Source organism: Pseudophryne corroboree, chromosome 12 (assembly GCF_028390025.1).
Source record: "Pseudophryne corroboree isolate aPseCor3 chromosome 12, aPseCor3.hap2, whole genome shotgun sequence".
Lineage (NCBI taxonomy): Eukaryota > Metazoa > Chordata > Amphibia > Anura > Myobatrachidae > Pseudophryne > Pseudophryne corroboree.
In genome coordinates this window covers 131,689,471-131,713,806 of record NC_086455.1, presented here as the reverse complement: position 1 = coordinate 131,713,806, position 24,336 = coordinate 131,689,471, and the positions used below count along the sequence as shown (strand labels likewise).

Sequence of the window (24,336 nt, the reverse complement as noted above, 5' to 3'; positions counted from 1 at the left end):
GTAGGCTCATCAACTTTCTGTATCACACCCAAGGCTTCCATGCGATTTAACTCTTGTTTCAGTCTTTCTCTCAGCGCAAACGTCGCTTTTCTACAGGGGTGTATCACTGAAGAAACTTGCGTGTCTATATTTATTTTATGCTCTCCAGGCAAACAACCTAGACCTTCAAACAAGTCTCTGTATTCTGTAAACATTGATTTGCAGTCATCTTCTACTTGTGATGTCACTATAAAAACTTTCTTTAGCAAGCTTAGTTTCTCACAGGAACTTAATCCTAGAATCGGTTGCACATTTTTATCCACAATCAGTAGTGATGTTTTAAACTGTTGTCCCTTATATTTCAGTGTCACCAAGCATGTACCTTTCAGAGGAATTTCCTCCCCAGTATACCCTGTAACTTTTACTTTGGCTGGATGAATTTTAGGTTTTACTCTAAAAGTCTTATAGTCTTGAAATTATATTAAATTCACCTGCACGCCAGTATCAAGCTTAAAGGGAATGACAATCTCGTTCACAGTTAAAGGGACAATCCATTCTTCCTTATCTGCACTGCAAAGTTCAATGCAATCCACAAAGAATTCCTCTGTTTGTTTAACAGCATTCACTGTGGTTGTTCCACTTTTCATTTTACAGCATTTGGCAAAGTGATTAAGTCTACCACATTTCATGCAGGTTTTACCATAAGCCGGGCACATTTTAGGATTGTGAGCATTTCCACATCTACTACACATTTCCTTATTAGACAGTGGCTTAGACTGCTTCATTCTTGAGAATGGAGGTTTGCTTGGCTCTGTTTTCTGTACCACATGTACGTGCTGTACATCAGCTTCCTTGTGTAACTTTTTGGCTTGAAATCTAGTTATTTCTGCAGATCTGCACATAGTCACTGCCTTGTCTAGTGTTAGGTTTTGCTCTCTCAGCAGTCTCTCTCTGAGTCCATTATCAGGTATTCCACAGACAATACGATCTCTAATCAGTGAATCCTTTAAATCACCAAACTCACAGGTTTTACTGAGTGATTGCAGCTCTGTAACATACTAATCAAATCCATCTCCAGACTTCTGATCACATGTGAAAAACTTATCTTTCATATGTCACATTTTTCCTTGGCACAAAGTAATCTTCAAACTTTTGCATTATAGAAGATAGCACCATATTCTGCCCCTCAGCAAACTGAAAACTATTATAAATGTCCAGCACATCCTCTCCTATCACATGGAGGAAAATGGATGCCTTCGCTTTGTCAGCCTCTGTATCAGCTACACATGCAGCAAGATATATATTAAACCTTTGCTTAAATCCTTTCCAGTTTTCAGACAAGTTACCAGACCTCAGCATGCCGGTTGGAGGAGCCAGTTTATCCATGGTTACTCACTGTTTGAAGAGAGGAGCACACGGCAGGCTTTGTAGACACTGAGTATCACAGCCACAGACTGCGTTAGGATTCTTTCACACTCTGAGAGCACTAGCAGTCCAAGTTAAACTTCTTCTGACACCATGTTGTGTTCATATGTTTGTAAATCCAGTTATAAGGACACGGAGACATGTGAGTTCACTGCTGTACTGTTTATTCCATCACCAACTCCAGGCACACTGCACACTGGACCACCCACTTCCCAGCATCCCCCTGGTCCCAGGGACCATCACTGAAGACCCAGGCCCACACACATCAGTAAGGGAGTGTCTACAAATATTAAGCATTCTAATACACTAACATCACACGCCATAAGGGCAAGGCACATTTTGCGGTTTTAAAATCAGGCAGGGCGTGGCGTGAAATAGCCTAGCGGGAACACTACAATGTACCTACTTCACTAATCACAATATGTATAGGGAGAGATGCGACTGATGTATACGAGCACTAGTGGATAACTGTAGTATAAAAAGTACACCTCTAGTATAATAACTACACCTGTGTATCTAAAAGTATTATTTATTTGCAGAGTCACAGTGCTCCAGTCCTAGATAGATAGATATATATATATATATATATATATATATATATATACACTGCTCAAAAAAATAAAGGGAACACTTAAACAACACAATGTAATCAATCACACTTCTGTGAAATCAAACTGTCTACTTAGGAAGCAACACTGATTGACAATCAATTTCACATGCTGTTGTGCAAATGGAATAGACAACAGGTGGAAATTATAGGAAATTAGCAAGACACCCCCAATAAAGGAGTTGTTCTGCAGGTGGTGACCACAGACCACTTCTCAGCTCCTATGCTCTCTGGCTAATGTTTTGGTCACTTTTGAAAGCTGGCGGTGCTTTCACTCTAGTGGTAGCATGAGACGGAGTCTACAACCCATACAAGTGGCTCAGGTAGTGCAGCTCATCCAGGATGGCACATCAATGCGAGCTGTGGCAAGAAGGTTTGCTGTGTCTGTCAGCGTAGAGTCCAGAGCATGGAGGCGCTACCAGGAGACAGGCCAGTACATCAGGAGATGTGGAGGAGGCCGTAGGAGGTCAACAACCCAGCAGCAGGACCACTACCTCCGCCTTTGTGCAAGGAGGAACAGGAGGAGCACTGCCAGAGCCCTGCAAAATGACTTCCAGCAAGCCACAATGTGCATGTGTCTACTCAAATGATCAGAAACAGACTCCATGAGGGTGGTATGAGGGCCCGACGTCCACAGCTGGGGGTTGTGCTTACAGCCCAACACCATGCAGGACGTTTGGCATTTGCCAGAGAACACCAAGATTGGCAAATTCGCCACTGGCGCCCTGTGCTCTTCACAGATGAAAGCAGGTTCTCACTGAGCACATGTGACAGACGTGACAGAGTCTGGAGACTCCAAGGAGAACGTTCTGCTGCCTGCAACATCCTCCAGCATGACCGGTTTGGCAGTGGGTCAGTAATGGTGTGGGGTGGCATTTCTTTGGGGGCCGCACAGCCCTCCATGTGCTTGCCAGAGGTATCCTGACTGCCATTAGGTACCGAGTTGAGATCCTCAGACCCCTTGTGAGACCATATGCTGGTGCGGTTGGCCCTGGGTTCCTCCTAATGCAAGACAATGCTAGACCTCATATGGCCGGAGTGTGTCAGCAGTTCCTGCAAGACGAAAGCATTGATGCTATGGACTGGCCCGCCCGTTCCCCAGACCTGAATCCAATTGAGCACATCTGGGACATCATGTCTCGCTCCATCCACCAACGCCACGTTGCACCACAGACTGTCCAGGAGTTGGTGGATGCTTTAGTCCAGGTCTGGGAGGAGATCCAACAGGAGACCATCCGCCACCTCCTCAGGAGCATGCCCAGGCGTTGTAGGGAGGTCATACAGGCACGTGGAGGCCACACACACTACTGAGCCTCATTTTGACTTGTTTTAAGGATATTACATCAAAGTTGGATCAGCCTGTAGTGTGTTTTTCCACTTTAATTTTGAGTGCGACTCCAAATCCAGACCTCCACAGGTTAATAAATTTGATTTCCATTGATAATTTTTGTGTGATTTTGTTATCAGCACATTCAACTATGTAAAGAACAAAGTATTTAATAAGAATATTTCATTAATTCAGATCTAGGATGTGTTGTTTAAGTGTTCCCTTTATTTTTTTGAGCAGTGTATATATATATGTGTGTGTGTGTGTGTGTGTGTGTGTGTGTGTGTGTGTGTGTGTGTGTGTGTGTGTGTGTGCGCTCAATGATGTGTATGGGAAGCGAAGGGTAGCCCGCAGGGTTCAATCCCACAGAAGAGGCACTGTAGCACATATTTCTGATAAAGTTAATATTGGCTATGATAGCAAGGTTTCAGAACATATAATGCATCACAGTATAGGACTGCTTAGCTACAGAATGTTCAGATTGCCAATGCTGACCGCTGTCCACCACTGAAAGCACCTACAGTTGGCACGTGAGCGTCAGAACTAGATCATGCAAAAGAAGAAGGTGGCCTGGTCTGAAAAATCACTATTTCACATGGACAGCCAGATGCATGTGTATCATTCACCTGGGGAAAAGACGGCATCAGGATGCACCATGGGAAGAAGATAAGCCAGCGGACACCCCTGCCCTTATGAAGGTGCCCTGATGATCACACTGACCACGGCACCCCGCCTCCTGCTGTGCTGCAGCTGTGTGCAACCCCCTGCAAGCCACAATATCCCACAGGGAAGAAAGTTGTGGATGAACACTCTCATGCGCATGTGCATAGCATTTTTTTCACACTGCGGGAAGACCTTGGGGGCAGCCCAGCATCTCTGTGAGTGTTTGACACGCCCCCTAAAGTGATGGATAGGGGGTGTATCATGAGGTCACACCCCCTCTCAAGATGACACCATCGGCCCATTTGTACCCTCTCTAATGTTCAGCATGTGCTATTATCATGCAGCATAAGAAAATACATAAATGTATGACCCAAAGTGGGTGTCATTATCATGTAGAGTAGGACCACCAAGGCAGCTGGCTGGAGGCATGCCATGTGTTTGCACACTCTGCATTGCTATTACGTAGTATTCCCAGACACCCACTGTCTCACCCAGGACTCTTTAAGCCTATGCCCTCCTGCACAATGTTTCGATTATCCCTGGGAAAACTATCCTGTTGCTGTGAGTTTTATTTTATGATTTGTTTATACATAAACCTGGTCTGGTGTGCTATTACGGGGAAGATTGGTGTTCTGCTTTAATGTGTATATAAGAGTGTTGCATTGGTATGGTTATTGTAAATTTCTTCACCTAAAATACCTTAGATGTGTTGTCAGACTCTATAGCTGGTATAGGTGGCAGCGGGATGCAGTTAATTTGCTGGCTGTCGGGATCCTGGCGGTCAGGATACCGACGCCGGAATCCCGACTGACGACAGCTGGAATCCCGGTGCACAGGGTCTATTCTCACTCATGGGTGTCCACGAAACCCACAAAGTGGGAATAGATAATGTGGTGAGCTACTGAGCCCGCAAGCACTAGCTCTGCTGTCTGTGGTTCCGGGATGCCGCTGTCTGTATACTGACGGCCGGCATCCCAGCCACTGGTAAATCATACTGATCCCGTGGCAGCGATGTGTGATGGAGGTCAGTCCACATGATAGATAACTTAGGGGTACATTTACTAAGCAGTGATAAGAGCGGAGAAGTGAGCCAGTGGAGAAGTTGCCCATGGCAATCAATCAGCACTGAAGTAACATATATCATTTGCATACTATAAAATGATACAGAGCTGCTGATTGGTTGATGGGGAAATTTCTCCACTGGCTCACTTCTCCGCTCTCATCACTGTTTAGTAAATGTTCCACTTAGGCCCTTATTCAGTAAGCATCGCAGAAGTACGAAAATCGCAATCTGCAATTTTCAAACGTTTGCGCATGCACAGCAGATGCAGCACACCTGCGCGATCAATCACAGTGCAATCGCATCACGGAAGGATTGACAGCGGCAGCCATTGTGGGGACGTGGTTCAGACAACAGAGGAGTGTCTGGACTGTTTTCGTGGTGGCAGCATCACACGCGAACGATGCGTCCCAAAACTGGCAGCTGTCCACCTGCATACACAGCCATACACAGCCTAGCTGCGTATCCTGGGGGGGTTATCCCTAATTTCTGACTCAGCAATGAGATCGCAGTTGTTTTGTGATCACATCGCTGGGCACCTGCTAGCGTGCTGGGCGGCCTTGCCCTGTGCTGGGCGACCCCCAGCATGCAAAAGAACCAGTAGCAGATTCTGATGCTGAATAGGGTCCTTAGTCAGGTCTGTGGTTTAATAACCAGGTAGAACAGGTTTGCAGGATGACACTGGGTTAATGCAGCAGGTATGTATGACAGGAATAAAATGCACATATAATGGATGTACCAGATCCAGGCAGGAACATATGGGGCAGCACAGTTGGTGTGTGGACAAACTGGAGAACACACCTGTGTGTACATATGGGTTTGGTATGAAATACCTCCAGTCAGTGGCGTAAGTTCGTCCCAGTTGCCCGGAGGCAAGATAATTAATATTGGTGCCCCCCTATTTCCTATATTAAGATAAGTGTGTGTGTGTGTGTGTGTGTGTGTGTGTGTGTGTGTGTGTGTGTGTGTGTGTGTGGTGTTCTGAAAAAATGTATATACTGTATTTATACATTTAATTGTCTTTTATTTTAAATCACACATTTCTTAGCAGTCATACCCAGGATTAGAACCCATGACCTGTTACACTAACAGCAGACACTTTACTGATTGAGTTATTTGCTCCTGTAGAGAAAGCATGAGAATTCTAACTATATTAAGTTATGTGTAATTGTCAGAGAAGTATCTTCATATACTTAAAATTCTCATATTTCGTATACAGGAGCAACAGCTTCATCAGTAAGGTGTCTGCTACCAGTGTAATAGGTTGTGGTTTCTAATCCTGGGTATGACACTTGTAATATGTGTATATTCAGTATAATAAAGAGGGTGTGATTTGCAGCTATCAATTAACTTAATTCAATTCAATGCTGTCACAGAATGGGAGGAGAGGTGCCCCCCTTCAGAGCAGTAGCCCGGCGGCAGATGACTCCGTTGCCTCCCAGAATTCTGCCTCCAGTCAAAATCCTGACGGTCGAAATCCCGACAACAATTGACCGACGGTCAAAATCCCGACACGGGCAAAATACCGACCAGGTCAAAATACCGACATGTAAAATGCCGACAGGTCAAAATACCGACATGCGTTTTCATTGTTTTTTTGTGTATGTCAACATAGGTCGACATGGACACCATATAAGTGTACCGCTTCCCCCTCGCATGGCTCGCTGCGCTCGCCATGCTTCGGGCACGGTGCCTTGCTGTGCTCGGCACACTATTATATTCCCCCTCCAGGTCCACTGGGATGGTAAAGTATGAACAAGTCGGTTTCAATGAAAAGAATAATGAAAAACTCATGTCGGCATTTTGACCTGTCGGTATTTTGACCTTGTCTGTATTTTAAATGTCTGTATTTTGTCCATGTCGGGATTTTGACCGTCGGTTAATTGCTGTCGGTATTTTGACCGTCTGGATTTTGATTGGAGGTAAATTGACTGCATCCCTGTACAAATAGTGGAGATAGATAAAGATACAATCAACCAAACGTTAATCTGTAGCTCAGGGCACAGTTGGGTGAGGTGATTAAAATAGCAAGTTATTACTAATTTGCACCCTGCAGGGGATGTAGTTATGTGACTGGCGGTCTCCTACATCCTACATCCCGCTCCCTGAGAATCCCTACTAGCAGGGACTATTCCCACGACATCCATAGAGTGGGAATAGAATAGAGCCCGCAAGGGGCTTGTTGCGCTCCTCCCCCCTGCTTAGTGCTTCTTTGCACCTCCATTGCCTTCCATACTGCTGCTTCCAGAGTAATGGCATGCGTGCAGAGACTTCCCATGTGTGCCGCCACCTCATGACTCCCCGAATGTGCCTCTGCCTCTGTGCTTCTCTCTCCGAACCTCCACAATTGTGCCTCTGCCCACTTCTCTTCCTAAGGGTGCCTCTGTCCCCCTCCTTCTCTGACTGACTCCACCTACAAAGGTGTGCTTCTGATCCTCCCTTCCCAAAGTGTCTTTGACCCCGCCATGCCCAAGTGTGCCCCTGATCACACCCTTGCCGTGTGTAAATCTGCTTCCCCACCACCACCACCACCACCTACCCCATCTCTGACCCTTGTGCCGCCCCGATCTTCAACTGTGGCCTGAGACACGTGTTAGTACTGTGTGTGTGGCGGGCCATCATAGCATGCTGTTACTCTGGGCACCAGGGCACCATGCATCTCTGCTTCCATTGGGTTGGAGGTCGAGGGGAAGATTAGGGGCCCCCTTATATCTGTGCTGGACCCCACAGTTCTGATGGTAGCCCTGTAGGTGGGTTGGGGTAAAGGGTTTGACAGCGTCTGGTGTTTGTATCTAGGCATGGGAGTGGAAACGAGGGTAGAGATGAAGGAGGGTGAGGGGTGACTAAATGAGAAATGTATCAAACCTTCTAAGGAGGACAAATTGAGAAGTTGCACATAGCAACCAATTTGCTATTTATAGCCTGTTCTAGATAAATGATAACTAGACGCTGATTGGTTGCAGTAGCAACTTCTCCACTTGTCATCTGTTGAAGGTTTGATACATCTCCCCCTAAGGCCCCTGTATGCAAGAAGGAGTAGCTTGAACTGATCAATGTTTTATAGCCAGGTTACCTGCTCGGACTGTTACCTTTTTTTTTTTTTTATACAACTCATTGTTATTCAGATAATCTCGAAACTGTCTGTGAAATATGCACAGTTGGGGTTCCATGAAGACCAAGATTGGGAATATCTTGTCTATGGTATAGACTATAGGTGAGGGAGTATAAAACATAAGATAAGTGGTCAGGACTAAGGTTGAATATCCCATAATAAATCTTGGGGATAGCCATTGGCTGTTCTAGCAAAAGTGGTCTCCATTGATGGTGTCATCGGTAATTTACTTCAATGACTGGAAACCATTGAAGGTTTCCAGTCTGTCAATGGTGTAGAACAGGAGTATTCAACATTCAGCCCTCTAGCTGCTGTGAAACTACACATCTCAGCATGACCTGCCACAGGACATTTAAACCTGTGGCCAGACATGCTGGTATGTGTAACTCCACAGCAGCTGGAGGCCGACATGTTGCTTACACCATTGACAACCATCAGTACATCGACTGAAGGCAGTACTCAACTGACAGTGGGCTAAACAAGAGAGGGGGCAGTGCTTCATGGGCTGCATCGGGGAGGGGGCGGGGTATTAGAAAATAAATCTCCAGGCTCTCTGCCATCAATGAAGGGGGAGCCGGGGGCATTGTTGCCATCCCTTCTAAATGTACATGCATAATATAATAACTAGAGATGAGCGGGTTCGGTTCCTCGGAATCCGAACCCGCCCGAACTTCATGGTTTTTTTCACGGGTCCGAGCGACTCGGATCTTCCCGCCTTGCTCGGTTAACCCGAGTGCGCCCGAACGTCATCATGACGCTGTCGGATTCTCGCGAGGCTCGGATTCTATCGCGAGACTCGGATTCTATTTAAGGAGCCGCGCGTCGCCGCCATTTTCACACGTGCATTGAGATGGATAGGGAGAGGACGTGGCTGGCGTCCTCTCCATTTAGATTAGAAGAGAGAGAGTGAGATTGATTTGAGACAGAGACACTTGATTTACTGGAGCTTAGGAGTACTGTAGAGAGTGCAGAGTTTAGTAGTGACTGACCACAGTGACCACCAGACAGTGCAGTTTTATTTAATATAATCCGTTCTCTGCCTGAAAAAAACGATACACAGTGACTCAGTCACATACCATATCTGTGTGCACTGCTCAGCCCAGTGTGCTGCATCATCTATGTATATATCTGACTGTGCTCACACAGCTTATAATTGTGGGGGAGACTGGGGAGCAGTGCCAGTTATAGGTTATAGCAGGAGCCAGGAGTACATATTATTAAAATTAAACAGTGCACACTTTTGCTGCAGGAGTGCCACTGCCAGTGTGACTGACCAGTGACCTGACCACACTGACCACCAGTATAGTTAGTAGTATACTATATTGTGATTGCCTGAAAAAGTTAAACACTCGTCGTGTGACTTGTGTGGTGTTTTTTTTTTTATTCTATAAAAAACTCATTCTGCTGACAGACAGTGTCCAGCAGGTCCGTCATTATATAATATATACCTGTCCGGCTGCAGTAGTGATATATATATATTTTTTATATCATTATTTATCATCCAGTCGCAGCAGACACAGTACGGTAGTTCACGGCTGTAGCTACCTCTGTGTCGGCACTCGGCAGTCCATCCATAATTGTATACCACCTACCCGTGGTTTTTTTTTCTTTCTTCTTTATACATACATACTACATCTCATTATCAACCAGTCTATATTAGCAGCAGACACAGTACAGTAGTCCACGGCTGTAGCTACCTCTGTGTCGGCACTCGGCAGTCCGTCCATAATTGTATACCACCTACCCGTGGTTTTTTTTTCTTTCTTCTTTATACATACATACTACATCTCTTTATCAACCAGTCTATATTAGCAGCAGACACAGTACAGTAGTCCACGGCTGTAGCTACCTCTGTGTCGGCACTCGGCAGTCCATCCATAATTGTATACCACCTACCCGTGGTTTTTTTTTCTTTCTTCTTTATACATACATACTACATCTCATTATCAACCAGTCTATATTAGCAGCAGACACAGTACAGTACGGTAGTCCACGGCTGTAGCTACCTCTGTGTCGGCACTCAGCAGTCCGTCCATAATTGTATACCACCTACCCGTGGTTTTTTTTTCTTTCTTCTTTATACATACATACTACATCTCTTTATCAACCAGTCTATATTAGCAGCAGACACAGTACAGTAGTCCACGGCTGTAGCTACCTCTGTGTCGGCACTCGGCAGTCCATCCATAATTGTATACCACCTACCCGTGGTTTTTTTTTCTTTCTTCTTTATACATACATACTACATCTCTTTATTAACCAGTCTATATTAGCAGCAGACACAGTACAGTAGTCCACGGCTGTAGCTACCTCTGTGTCGGCACTCGGCAGTCCATCCATAATTGTATACCACCTACCCGTGGTTTTTTTTCTTTCTTCTTTATACATACATACTACATCTCTTTATCAACCAGTCTATATTAGCAGCAGACACAGTACAGTACGGTAGTCCATGGCTGTAGCTACCTCTGTGTCGGCACTCGGCAGTCCGTCCATAATTGTATACCACCTACCCGTGGTTTTTTTTTCTTTCTTCTTTATACATACATACTACATCTCTTTATCAACCAGTCTATATTAGCAGCAGACACAGTACAGTACGGTAGTCCACGGCTGTAGCTACCTCTGTGTCGGCACTCGGCAGTCCGTCCATAATTGTATACCACCTACCCGTGGTTTTTTTTTCTTTCTTCTTTATACATACATACTACATCTCTTTATTAACCAGTCTATATTAGCAGCAGACACAGTACAGTAGTCCACGGCTGTAGCTACCTCTGTGTCGGCACTCGGCAGTCCATCCATAATTGTATACTAGTATCCATCCATCTCCATTGTTTACCTGAGGTGCCTTTTAGTTGTGCCTATTAAAATATGGAGAACAAAAATGTTGAGGTTCCAAAATTAGGGAAAGATCAAGATCCACTTCCACCTCGTGCTGAAGCTGCTGCCACTAGTCATGGCCGAGACGATGAAATGCCAGCAACGTCGTCTGCCAAGGCCGATGCCCAATGTCATAGTACAGAGCATGTCAAATCCAAAACACCAAATATCAGTAAAAAAAGGACTCCAAAACCTAAAATAAAATTGTCGGAGGAGAAGCGTAAACTTGCCAATATGCCATTTACCACACGGAGTGGCAAGGAACGGCTGAGGCCCTGGCCTATGTTCATGGCTAGTGGTTCAGCTTCACATGAGGATGGAAGCACTCAGCCTCTCGCTAGAAAAATGAAAAGACTCAAGCTGGCAAAAGCAGTAGCACCGCAAAGAACTGTGCGTTCTTCGAAATCCCAAATCCACAAGGAGAGTCCGACTACAATTGTGTCGGTTGCGATGCCTGACCTTCCCAACACTGGACGTGAAGAGCATGCGCCTTCCACCATTTGCACGCCCCCTGCAAGTGATGGAAGGAGCACCCGCAGTCCAGTTCCTGATAGTCAGATTGAAGATGTCAGTGTTGAAGTACACCAGGATGAGGAGGATATGGTTGTTGCTGGCGCTGGGGAGGAAATTGACCAGGAGGATTCTGATGGTGAGGTGGTTTGTTTAAGTCAGGCACCCGGGGAGACACCTGTTGTCCGTGGGAGGAATATGGCCGTTGACATGCCTGGTGAAAATACCAAAAAAATCAGCTCTTCGGTGTGGAAGTATTTCACCAGAAATGCGGACAACAGGTGTCAAGCCGTGTGTTCCCTTTGTCAAGCTGTAATAAGTAGGGGTAAGGACGTTAACCACCTCGGAACATCCTCCCTTATACGTCACCTGCAGCGCATTCATAATAAGTCAGTGACAAGTTCAAAAACTTGGGCCGACAGCGGAAGCAGTCCACTGACCAGTAAATCCCTTCCTCTTGTAACCAAGCTCACGCAAACCACCCCACCAACTCCCTCAGTGTCAATTTCCTCCTTCCCCAGGAATGCCAATAGTCCTGCAGGCCATGTCACTGGCAATTCTGATGATTCCTCTCCTGCCTGGGATTCCTCCGATGCATCTTTGTGTGTAACGCCTACTGCTGCTGGCGCTGCTGTTGTTGCTGCTGGGAGTCGATGGTCATCCCAGAGGGGAAGTCGTAAGACCACTTGTACTACTTCCACCAAGCAATTGACTGTCCAACAGTCCTTTGCGAGGAAGATGAAATATCACAGCAGTCATCCTACTGCAAAGCGGATAACTGAGGCCTTGACATCCTGGGTGGTGAGAAACGTGGTTCCGGTATACATCATTACTGCAGAGCCAACTAGAGACTTGTTGGAGGTACTGTGTCCCCGGTACCAAATACCATCTAGGTTCCATTTCTCTAGGCAGGCGATACCGAAAATTTACACAGACCTCAGAAAAAGAGTCACCAGTGTCCTAAAAAATGCAGCTGTACCCAATGTCCACTTAACCACGGACATGTGGACAAGTGGAGCAGGGCAGGGACAGGACTATATGACTGTGACAGCCCACTGGGTAGATGTATGGACTCCCGCCGCAACAACAGCAGCGGCGGCACCAGTAGCAGCATCTCGCAAACGCCAACTCTTTCCTAGGCAGGCTACGCTTTGTATCACCGGTTTCCAGAATACGCACACAGCTGAAAACCTCTTACGGCAACTGAGGAAGATCATCGCGGAATGGCTTACCCCAATTGGACTCTCCTGTGGATTTGTGGCATCGGACAACGCCAGCAATATTGTGTGTGCATTAAATCTGGGCAAATTCCAGCACGTCCCATGTTTTGCACATACCTTGAATTTGGTGGTGCAGAATTTTTTAAAAAACAACAGGGGCGTGCAAGAGATGCTGTCGGTGGCCAGAAGAATTGCGGGACACTTTCGGCGTACAGGCACCACGTACAGAAAACTGGAGCACCACCAAAAACTACTGAACCTGCCCTGCCATCATCTGAAGCAAGAAGTGGTAACGAGGTGGAATTCAACCCTCTATATGCTTCAGAGGTTGGAGGAGCAGCAAAAGGCCATTCAAGCCTATACAATTGAGCACGATATAGGAGGTGGAATGCACCTGTCTCAAGCGCAGTGGAGAATGATTTCAACGTTGTGCAAGGTTCTGATGCCCTTTGAACTTGCCACACGTGAAGTCAGTTCAGACACTGCCAGCCTGAGTCAGGTCATTCCCCTCATCAGGCTTTTGCAGAAGAAGCTGGAGACATTGAAGGAGGAGCTAACACGGAGCGATTCCGCTAGGCTTGTGGGACTTGTGGATGGAGCCCTTAATTCGCTTAACAAGGATTCACGGGTGGTCAATCTGTTGAAATCAGAGCACTACATTTTGGCCACCGTGCTCGATCCTAGATTTAAAGCCTACCTTGGATCTCTCTTTCCGGCAGACACAAGTCTGCTGGGGTTGAAAGACCTGCTGGTGAGAAAATTGTCAAGTCAAGCGGAACGCGACCTGTCAACAACATCTCCTCCTTCACATTCTCCCGCAACTGGGGGTGCGAGGAAAAGGCTCAGAATTCCGAGCCCACCCGCTGGCGGTGATGCAGGGCAGTCTGGAGCGACTGCTGATGCTGACATCTGGTCCGGACTGAAGGACCTGACAACGATTACGGACATGTCGTCTACTGTCACTGCATATGATTCTCTCACCATTGAAAGAATGGTGGAGGATTATATGAGTGACCGCATCCAAGTAGGCACGTCACACAGTCCGTACTTATACTGGCAGGAAAAAGAGGCAATTTGGAGGCCCTTGCACAAACTGGCTTTATTCTACCTAAGTTGCCCTCCCACAAGTGTGTACTCCGAAAGAGTGTTTAGTGCCGCCGCTCACCTTGTCAGCAATCGGCGTACGAGGTTACATCCAGAAAATGTGGAGAAGATGATGTTCATTAAAATTAATTATAATCAATTCCTCCGTGGAGACATTCACCAGCAGCAATTGCCTCCACAAAGTACACAGGGTGCTGAGATGGTGGATTCCAGTGGGGACGAATTGATAATCTGTGAGGAGTGGGATGTACACGGTGATATATCGGAGGATGATGATGAGGTGGACATCTTGCCTCTGTAGAGCCAGTTTGTGCAAGGAGAGATTAATTGCTTCTTTTTTGGGGGGGGTCCAAACCAACCCGTCATATCAGTCACAGTCGTGTGGCAGACCCTGTCACTGAAATGATGGGTTGGTTAAAGTGTGCATGTCCTGTTTATACAACATAAGGGTGGGTGGGAGGGCCCAAGGACAATTCCATCTTGCACCTCTTTTTTCTTTTCTTTTTCTTTGCGTCATGTGCTGTTTGGGGAGGGTTTTTTGGAAGGGCCATCCTGCGTGACACTGCAGTGCCACTCCTAGATGGGCCCGGTGTTTGTGTCGGCCACTAGGGTCGCTTATCTTACTCACACAGTCAGCTACCTCATTGCGCCTCTTTTTTTCTTTGCGTCATGTACTGTTTGGGGAGGGTTTTTTGGAAGGGACATCCTGCGTGACACTGCAGTGCCACTCCTAGATGGGCCCGGTGTTTGTGTCGGCCACTAGGGTCGCTTATCTTACTCACACAGTCAGCTACCTCATTGCGCCTCTTTTTTCCTTTGCGTCATGTGCTGTTTGGGGAGGGTTTTTTGGAAGGGACATCCTGCGTGACACTGCAGTGCCACTCCTAGATGGGCCCGGTGTTTGTGTCGGCCACTAGGGTCGCTTATCTTACTCACACAGTCAGCTACCTCATTGCGCCTCTTTTTTTCTTTGCGTCATGTGCTGTTTGGGGAGGGTTTTTTGGAAGGGACATCCTGCGTGACACTGCAGTGCCACTCCTAGATGGGCCCGGTGTTTGTGTCGGCCACTAGGGTCGCTTATCTTACTCACACAGTCAGCTACCTCATTGCGCCTCTTTTTTTCTTTGCGTCGTGCTGTTTGGGGAGGGTTTTTTGGAAGGGACATCCTGCGTGACACTGCAGTGCCACTCCTAGATGGGCCCGGTGTTTGTGTCGGCCACTAGGGTCGCTTATCTTACTCACACAGCGACCTCGGTGCAAATTTTAGGACTAAAAATAATATTGTGAGGTGTGAGGTATTCAGAATAGACTGAAAATGAGTGTAAATTATGGTTTTTGAGGTTAATAATACTTTGGGATCAAAATGACCCCCAAATTCTATGATTTAAGCTGTTTTTTAGGGTTTTTTGAAAAAAAACACCCGAATCCAAAACACACCCGAATCCGACAAAAAAAATTCGGTGAGGTTTTGCCAAAACGCGGTCGAACCCAAAACACGGCCGCGGAACCGAACCCAAAACCAAAACACAAAACCCGAAAAATTTCAGGCGCTCATCTCTAATAATAACCAGAAAGAGACAGAACTGAGCTTCTAAGCACTTCTCCTTTCTCATGGTAAGATGCCTGGCTCTTCACTCTTCTTGATCTCAGATTCGGCACGCTAATTGAGTACTCAGATCCATAGCAGACTTGATTGGAGAAGCTGTTGCCACACGACATGCGCGGCAGCTCCTTTCCATCCTTTACACTGCTTTTTGTGACTGAAGCTCTTGTAAAATCATATTAAATGATATTGCTCGTCATGATTCGAGGTGGTGGGAGTTTCTAGCAACTGGGAACCCCTTACCCCCTGCATTTGCCTATGCTGTGTTCTGGCACATTACAGCCTACAAGTCTATTAAATCTTATTTTGAAGAAAGTGGCATTCGCAAAGGTGCCCATGTCCTTTTAGGTTTTGTTACATGATGACGTAGTCTACAAAGGTCATCTACATAATACATTCAATGAAATGCTGTACTCTATTAAAGCCTATGGGTTTAATTAACTTGTGAAGAGCTTTTACTTGGGATCCGGTCTGAAGGTCGACACTGTCTAGTTCGACAATGTTTAGGTCGACCACTATAGGTCGACAGTCACTAGGTCGACAGGGATGGAAGGTTGACAGTGTTTCTAGGTCAACATGTGCTAGGTCGACAGGTCAAAGGTCGACATGAGTTTTTCCCCAAAAAAAACGTTTTTTGAACTTTTTCATACTTAACGATCCACGTGGACTACGATTGGAACGGTAATCTGTGCCGAGCGAAGCGGTAGTGGATCAAGGCACCTTGCCCGAAGCATGGCGAGCGAAGCGAGCCAAGTGAGGGGACACGGTGCACTAATTGGGGTTCCCGGCCACTCTACGAAGAAAACGACCCAAAACCCCAAAAAAACCTCATGTCGACCTTTTGACCTGTCGACCTAGCACATGTCGACCTAGAAACACTGTCGACCTAGTGATTGTCGACCTATGGTGGTCGACCTAAACATTGTCGACCTAGATACTGTCGATTTGATGATCCACACCCCTTTTACTCACCAATCAGAGTATACAGTTATGCCACACAGGTTCCATGTTATTTCCTGACTGTACATGCAACTCCATGCAAGATGTACTATTATTATTACACTGCATGTTTGGTATGCATTTGTATCCATTCTCTGTATATGCTCTGCATATATGCTTAAATCAATCAAATGTCCAATAATATAATCAAGTAAATAAATATGAGTGCGAAACTTCATTTACACAGATGTGACAAATGGAAGAGAGCATTGACAATACTAGGATGACTGAGATACAGCAGAAATACAAGACTCCGCTAAGCCCTGCTGTCTTCTGTTTCCAAATGCTTTAGAAGGAGATGTGTTTTCTCAGTGGAAGGAATGCTGTCACTTGGCTAAACTTTAACTAGATATGTGTTAGCACCCTGGAGCCTGCTAAGTACCTCTGTGTTCTTTATAGGCAGCTGATGGTGCCATAGGGTCTGTACTGTGTGCATGAGGGGGATCCATGTATCAGAAGTGACACATTGTAAAACAAACTGCTTACAAGTGGCGCGCTGCATATTGATCAGCCAGCGTCGCTCATACAAGAGGCTGTTGCTCCTCTATTTATGGAATACTGACACTTTATCCCATGTTCCCAGCAACTTGTGCAGCCATAGTGAGGTGTAACCGTAGAGGCTCTCTTTATGGCCAGGTGCTGCCAGCTACTTTTATTCCTGGGAGCATATTATCTGACTCAGGCACTGAACTATCCTAAGCTCTGGTGCTGTATGATTTTTACTTCTGAGACTTTTTCTATCGCAGTCAGCTGATGCTGGGAAATATGTTATCGTTAGCAATACGGTCTCACAGCCCTGAAGTCATGAGTTCAATGTCTTACCAAGACTGTAACTGTGTGGAGTTTGTATGGTCTCTCCATACTTGTGTGGTTCTCCTCTGGGTGCTCTGGTTTCCTCCCACCTGCCAAAAACATACTGGGAGGTTAATTGGCTTCTGACAAAAAAAATAACCATAGTAAGTATGTGTGTCCATGTTATAGGGAATATAGATTGTAAGCTCCACAGGGGCAGGGATTGACGTGAATGACTGAAATAATATTATCTGTAAAGCACTGTGTAATATGAGTGCATATTAAATATCGTAATAAATACATTCTGTTTCCTTTTTTAGGATTATTTTATAGGGCCTAATTCAGAGTTGATTGCAGCAGCAAATTTGTTAGCATTTGGGCTAAACCATGTGCTCTGCAGGGGGGGCAGATATAACATGTGCAGAGAGAGTTAGATTTGGGTGGGGTGTGTTCAAACTGAAATCTAAATTGCAGTGTAAAAGTAAAGCAGCCAGTATTTACCCTGCACAGAAACACTATAACCCACCCAAATCTAACTCTCTCTGCACATATTATATCTGCCACACCTGCAGTGCACATGATTTTGCCCAACTGCTAACAAATGTGCTGCTGCAATCAACTCTGAATTACCCCCGTAGACTCCTGAATTAACTTTAGTGGCGGATGAACAGTAAAAAGCTACTGACTTTGAAACACAATTTCTGGAACATGTGCATCATGTTCGTATGTGGGGGTAATTCCAAGTTGATCGCAGCAGGAAATTTTTTAGCAGTTGGGCAAAACCATGTGCACTGCAGGGGGGGGCAGATATAACATGTGCAGAGAGAGTTAGATTTGGGTGGGTTATTTTGTTTCTGTGCAGGGTAAATACTGGCTGCTTTATTTTTACACTGCAATTTAGATTTCAGTTTGAACACACCCCACCCAAATCTAACTCTATCTGTGCATGTTATATTTGCCCCCCCTGCAGTGCACATGGTTTTGCCCAACTGCTAAAAAATTTCCTTCTGCGATCAACTTGGAATTACCCCCATACTTGTTGCAACTGTACCTGGCTGTGAGGGATCGGTATGAGATCCTGCCGCCCGGGATGCCGAAATCATGATCCCTACATATCAGCATCCCGAGCAGAATGCCGGCAGGGGGGGGGGGGTACTCGGGCCCGTGCCCCCCCTGTCATTTCTGACTTCATTTTTGTTTCAAAAGGAGAACAGCAGCAGCACTACTGCTATTTCCATCAGTCAGATTTGATAAAAGAGCCGGTAGGCACTAGGACCCGCCGCAGCTCTAACAGCAAGTCCATGTGGTAACCAATGGGGAGGCCCCCTGCTCACACCGCAACCTACCTCCCCCACTGCCAGCCGGCCAGAGTCCAGCCCAGACGCGGGGTTTAGATGCCAGCATCGAGTAAGACTGTTACTTATGACGGCACAGAAGGCCTCATTAGCCCTCACTGCACCGCACAATAATCCCAGCACTTCCTCCTCCACTTCCTTTACCACCATGCTAGGTGCAGTCACACTCAGCCTCAGCTTTGAGAAGGCGGCCCGTGTGATTGTGACAGGGCTGTCCTGCAGATGTCTTATGCTGCTTAAAGGAGATCCAGCTGGCTGCTTCTGCTATTCAAAGATGGGCAGTTCGTGTCCTGCAGTCTGAGCCTCAGTGCAGTGCCCAAAACAAGGTATGCTGCACCTGCCACCACCAACTAAAAACTATAATAATTACATTGTGCTGGGGGCCTTCCAGGCTCCCATAACTAATGGAACAGGTGACCAACAATTCAAGGCCCAATCAGCCTTTTCATCAGGGTGAAACATTGGCAATAAACCAGCAGGGATGCGTTCCTATAGCCAATCATTACCTGATGGCGTATTCTGTGAGGCCACACCCCCTGTGATACCACACCCCTTATCTGGGAGCACGCGTGCCTTAGGTGCATGTAAATATAACTATTACCATTCCCCTATCATGGTGCCCCCCCTTTCATTTTCTTCTGGATCCGCCCCTGCCTCCCATGATACTGAATTGAAGCTAAGAAAGCACTGCACAACAGAGTGTCGCTAAGGACCTCCCTAAAGACTGCCTTGGCCTTGCTTAGTTCTGCAGGGAAAGTCTGCTCACTGTAGCCGTCTGTTGAGGTAAAGGACAACTACTGTTGTATCCAGGTTTATGAAGAAACGTGGAATGTAATTTCCTTCCAAAGCGTAACAACAGCCTGACAGGACTAGAGTAGGAGACCATAGTATCTGGGCCTCTTGGAAGCTGGTTATATTAATGAAAGATGTGATGTTCCATGGAAAATTGCAGAATATATGTATATATAAAAATATAATTTGTATATACGATCTCTGACCACTGGCATATCTATAATGGGTGCAGTGTGTACGGTGCCAGAGTCTCAGTGCTGATAGCGGCGGACAGCGGCGGTGACGGCTACAGGAGAGGAGGGGGCCCACTCACGGAGTCTGCACATGGGTCCCCTCCTCTCTAGAAACGCCGCTGTCTCTGACATTAGGCATCCGATAAAGCTGATGAATAATGGGGGATTTTATGGCTTTACGACAAGTCTATATATCAGTCTATTCAGACCGTGAGTTATAAGGGTTTCAACAACTAATTTCAGATTGTGTACTCTCCCCCAACAGTGTTTAAGCCCTAACCCTGAGTACATCATAAATATTATATTTCCTTTGTCTAATTTTATCTTTTATTTCTCTTTCACTATAGGTGGAGCGCATGAGGGCCTGCAGCACTTGGGACCATATGGGAACATCCCAAATATTGTAGCTGAACTTACAGGAGACAACATTCCTAAAGACTTCAGAGAGGACCAAGGCTACCCCAACCCTCCTAACCCGTGTCCTGTTGGAAAAATTGGTAATTTATCATATTTATGTTTAATAACCCAGTAGAGCAGCCAGTACAGTTCTGGAGATATCCTTCAACAGTCCTCCATAGTCCTTCTCAGAGAAGGTAACTGCATGTAGGCTAGTCTGGTCCATGGAGAGTAGCCACGTCATAGAGGAATACAGTTTCCTTGGAGATTTGCATAGAGTTGATGAATATAGTATTACAAGGACAAATCCCTATTGTACTGAATGCATTACATACAAAAAGAAAGGCGAGCATGTATGTGAGTTTGGGCTACCTAGTGACACACAGGTACAGATGTGCTGGTGTATGCAGGGCTATCACTCTGCTGCTTATGGCAAACACTAGGGGGGGGTAATTCAGACTTGATCGCTCGCTAGCATTTTTTGCAACGCTGCGATCAGGTCAGAACTGCGCATGCGTATGCACCGCAATGCTCAGGCGCGTTGCACAGGTACAAAACGGTTTGTTGCTCTGCGATAGGTTTGTGCGAAGAATTCATTCGCAATCGCAAGGTGATTGACAGGAAGAAGGCACTTGTGGGAGTCAACTGACCGTTTTCTGGGAGTGGTTGGAAAAACGCAGGCGTTCCCAAGCGTTTGTAGGGCGGGTGTCTGACGTCAATTCCAGGCCCGGACAGGCTGAAGTGGTCGCAGCGGCTGAGTAAGTCATGGGCTACTCAGAAACTGCACAAAATCTTTTTGTACTGCTCAGCTGCACATGTGTTGGCACACTTGCACAGCTAAAATACACTCCTCGGTGGGCGGCGACTATGTGAACGCAGGACTGCAAAAAACAGCTAGCGAGCGATCAGGTCTGAATTACCCCCTAGGAGTGGATACACAGCTGGAAGTAAGCGGAGTAAATTACACATAAGAAATGCTCTTGCGAAATTAGCGTATTGCCACACACAAGACCCCTACACACTTCTACAGTCTATCTCATCAACAGAGCAGACTTGCCCTTCCCTGTTGCAGGTGCAAAATATGTGTGCCCAACAGGGGAATATTTGCAGTTCAGTGTGACCCTCCGTTGAGGGAATTATTTTACAGAGAACAGAGGCTTACTGTATTACTAGTAATTCTGCAGTATATAGAAAAAAAGTTTTCAACACCTATTTTTGTGAAGTAACAGGTGCTGCTAATATAAATACTTTAATTGACAAACTTAAATAAGGACACAATCTAGTTATCTACAGTATGTTAGTCAACAAATTAGCGTACATATATAACATTGCTAATAGTAGTGATTACAATGGTTATGATTATAGATGACACTCTAGATCAGTGGTTCTCAAACTCGGTCCTCAGGACCCCACACGGTTCACGTTTTCCATGTCACCCGGCAGTTGCACTGTGTATCACCAACTGTCACATTTTAAAAATCTACAGGTGACCTGCAAAACATGAACCGTGTGGGTTCCTGAGGACCGAGTTTGAGAACCTGTGCTCTAGATAGTGGCTTCTTCTACCGGGGTTAAAATTCTACATGTCCCCACTTGGTGATGTACACCTGCCCGGTTTATCTGAATGAGATATTTCTCTCTTGAAATACAAAATGCCGACATTCTGGATGCCGTTGTGCACGTTGGAAGTCTTCATGTTGACATGGCATCTTTTCAGTTTATAAACCCTAACTCTGACATGTAGTTTACATTGTAACTGTCAACAAAGAACACGTCGACATCCTGAATACTGACACAATGATTATACACCCTTAAAACAGTCCAATCACAGTGGGCACACAAGTGAAAACAAGCGCGTCGTCTCAGCCATCATGACGGTTTATGATATAGAAAAAAATATTTGCTTTAGTCTTGGTCTGTCATTCACCTGTGCCACCTATTTTCTCTCTGATCACCTCCTCCCAAACTCGTTAAGTGACGCCAATTTGTCTCTGAGTAAATGAGCAAGGGAGCAAGTCATTAAGTGGACCTGTAGCCATTAACATTTTTTAGCCAAAGGCAAAAAATTAAAGTGTTCTGGGTAAATAAGTTACCACCATAGACAGACGTCCTGAGACAAGGTCATAATGCTCCTCAATAGAGACTGTGGCTTTGTATATAGCTGTCCATAAAACAAGCATAGTAAACTCATTGTATAGGTGCGCAGGGTGAGGTGGATACTGACATGATCTGACTACATAAGATGAATATATTTAGGCATCTAAGGTCTTACATTTACTTATAATCACATAGGCAGTCTTATCATTGTCCTGTAAGGTTCTGTGGCGACAGAAATATGTGCAATGCAGTAGAAATTTAGTCTCCAGGGTGTCTGCCACTGAATATACCTTTATTGCTGTGCCACCCTCCACTCCAATTCCTGCCATATTTTCACACAAAGCACTTTATAGGATAACTGGATGGTTAATAATAGGTCGACAGTGTCTAGAGCAGAGATTTTCAACCTTTTACAACTTGCGGCACACTGAACAAGATTTAAGTATTGCCAAGGCACACTCAAATATAATGGTGATGCATGGTGCAGTTGCGTGTCCAAGGATGTCATGTCGCAGCTTCTCCATAGGTAACGCCTGAGCCACATCCGAGAAAGCCAGAAGAGCCCAACGCTGCCCGGGCCCAAAATTAGAACTGGCTCTGCAACCAATAAACCCACCAGTATTGATCGTTCCAGGGCCTCAGTAGCGGCAAAGCACTGACCGGCCTGGCTGTACTTCTATGGCGGCACACCTGGAGACTGCTCAGGGAACACTAGTGTGCCACGCCACAGTGGTTGAAAAACACTGGTCGAGAGCAACATGCACGAGATCATGTGGAAAAGGTCGACACAATGAAACGGTCGACATGGAAATGGTTGACACATGAAAAGGTAGACATATGTTTTTCATGTTTTCTTGGTGTCAAATTTTAGCCTCCAGCACATGGAACCTCAATTAGTGTACCACGTCCCCTCGCATGCTTCAGTTCAGGTTACCATTTTACAATTTTACAACCATTGTAGTTCACATGGATAGTAAGGTATGAAAAAGAGAAAAAAAATCCTAAAAACTCATGTCGACCATTGTCATGTTGACCATTTGAACCTTTTGACTTTATCGACCATATGCATGTCAACCATTTGGTGTTGACCTATTAACTGACAATCTGTCATCCAGATACCTAACTGATATAATATCACAGAAACCTGCTCACATTTGTGTGTAATATCTGGGATGATTTGTTGCATCTATTTATATTACATACTGTAGAACACAATGGGGCTTACAGATGGATGGATGTAAAATTGGTGTGTGTGTGTGTGTGTGTGTGTGTGTGTGTGTGTGTGTGTGTGTGTGTGTGTGTGTGTGTGTGTGTAGGGGTGGGGGGGGTTGTTACAGTCTTTTTTTAATATTAATATAACAGAAATGAGAAAAGCAAATGACTGAGGTGAAGGGGGGAAGAGAGAGAGGAAGAGGCGCAATGCAGGTTACCTATGGAGACACCAGGGAACTGAGGGTGTAAAGTTCACCCCCAGTGTGGACCTCGGAGACCAATGCTGCACATTCTGTCATTTTTTTTTAAACACAGCCTGTAACATAGCAGTTAAGAGCTGATTGGTCTGTACTTTATCTCTCTCCAGTTTTTTTATAATCTCCCCCTTTACGCTTAGCGTTGTAGAAGAGGGTGTGTAAGGGTGTGTGCAAGCATTGGTAGAGTGCAGTAAGGGTGTGCTCACACAAATATGACTCATGCAGACTATAACAAAGGCATATATGTGCCTGTCAGGTGGCATGTAACTTGCAGGTGCCCATAGAAGCCAATCAGATTCTAGTTGTTATTTTATAGAATCTACTGGATAAATTATAGTTAGAGGTTGATTGGTTCCCTCCACTTGCCCTTATCCTTGAGCTGCCCAGTAACCTGTGAGTGTGTACGTGTGAGAGCACTGGCTATGTCCCTCACACCTTTATACTGTGGCTGAGTGAGAACCGTTATACCCACCCATCTCCTGACAGTCTACTGAACTGATATGAATGCTTCATAGTCACCCAAGAGGATACTGTAATTAAATGCTTTTCTATGGGACACAGGTGAGAGCTGCCTGGAAGACACACCAGACACAGCCCAGTTCAGCAAGGAGTACCAGCTTCACCAGAACCTTTATGACCCAGAACACAACTATCCAGGAGTAAACAAGTGGGTAAGTATCTGTTTCTCTTATACCTCCTGGCCACTGCTA

General features: G+C 45.7%; 1 protein-coding gene across 1 annotated transcript in view; it reads left to right on the top strand.

Annotated features, from left to right (window-relative positions):
- SCG5 (secretogranin V) overlaps positions 1-24,336 on the top strand; it is a 69,888-nt gene that overhangs the window by 15,387 nt on the left and 30,165 nt on the right. Inside the window, exons 3-4 of the mRNA XM_063948036.1 lie at positions 20,012-20,161; positions 24,188-24,297. Of these exons, the coding sequence (XP_063804106.1) occupies positions 20,012-20,161; positions 24,188-24,297 (260 nt within the window). The remainder of the gene's footprint in view (positions 1-20,011; positions 20,162-24,187; positions 24,298-24,336) is intronic.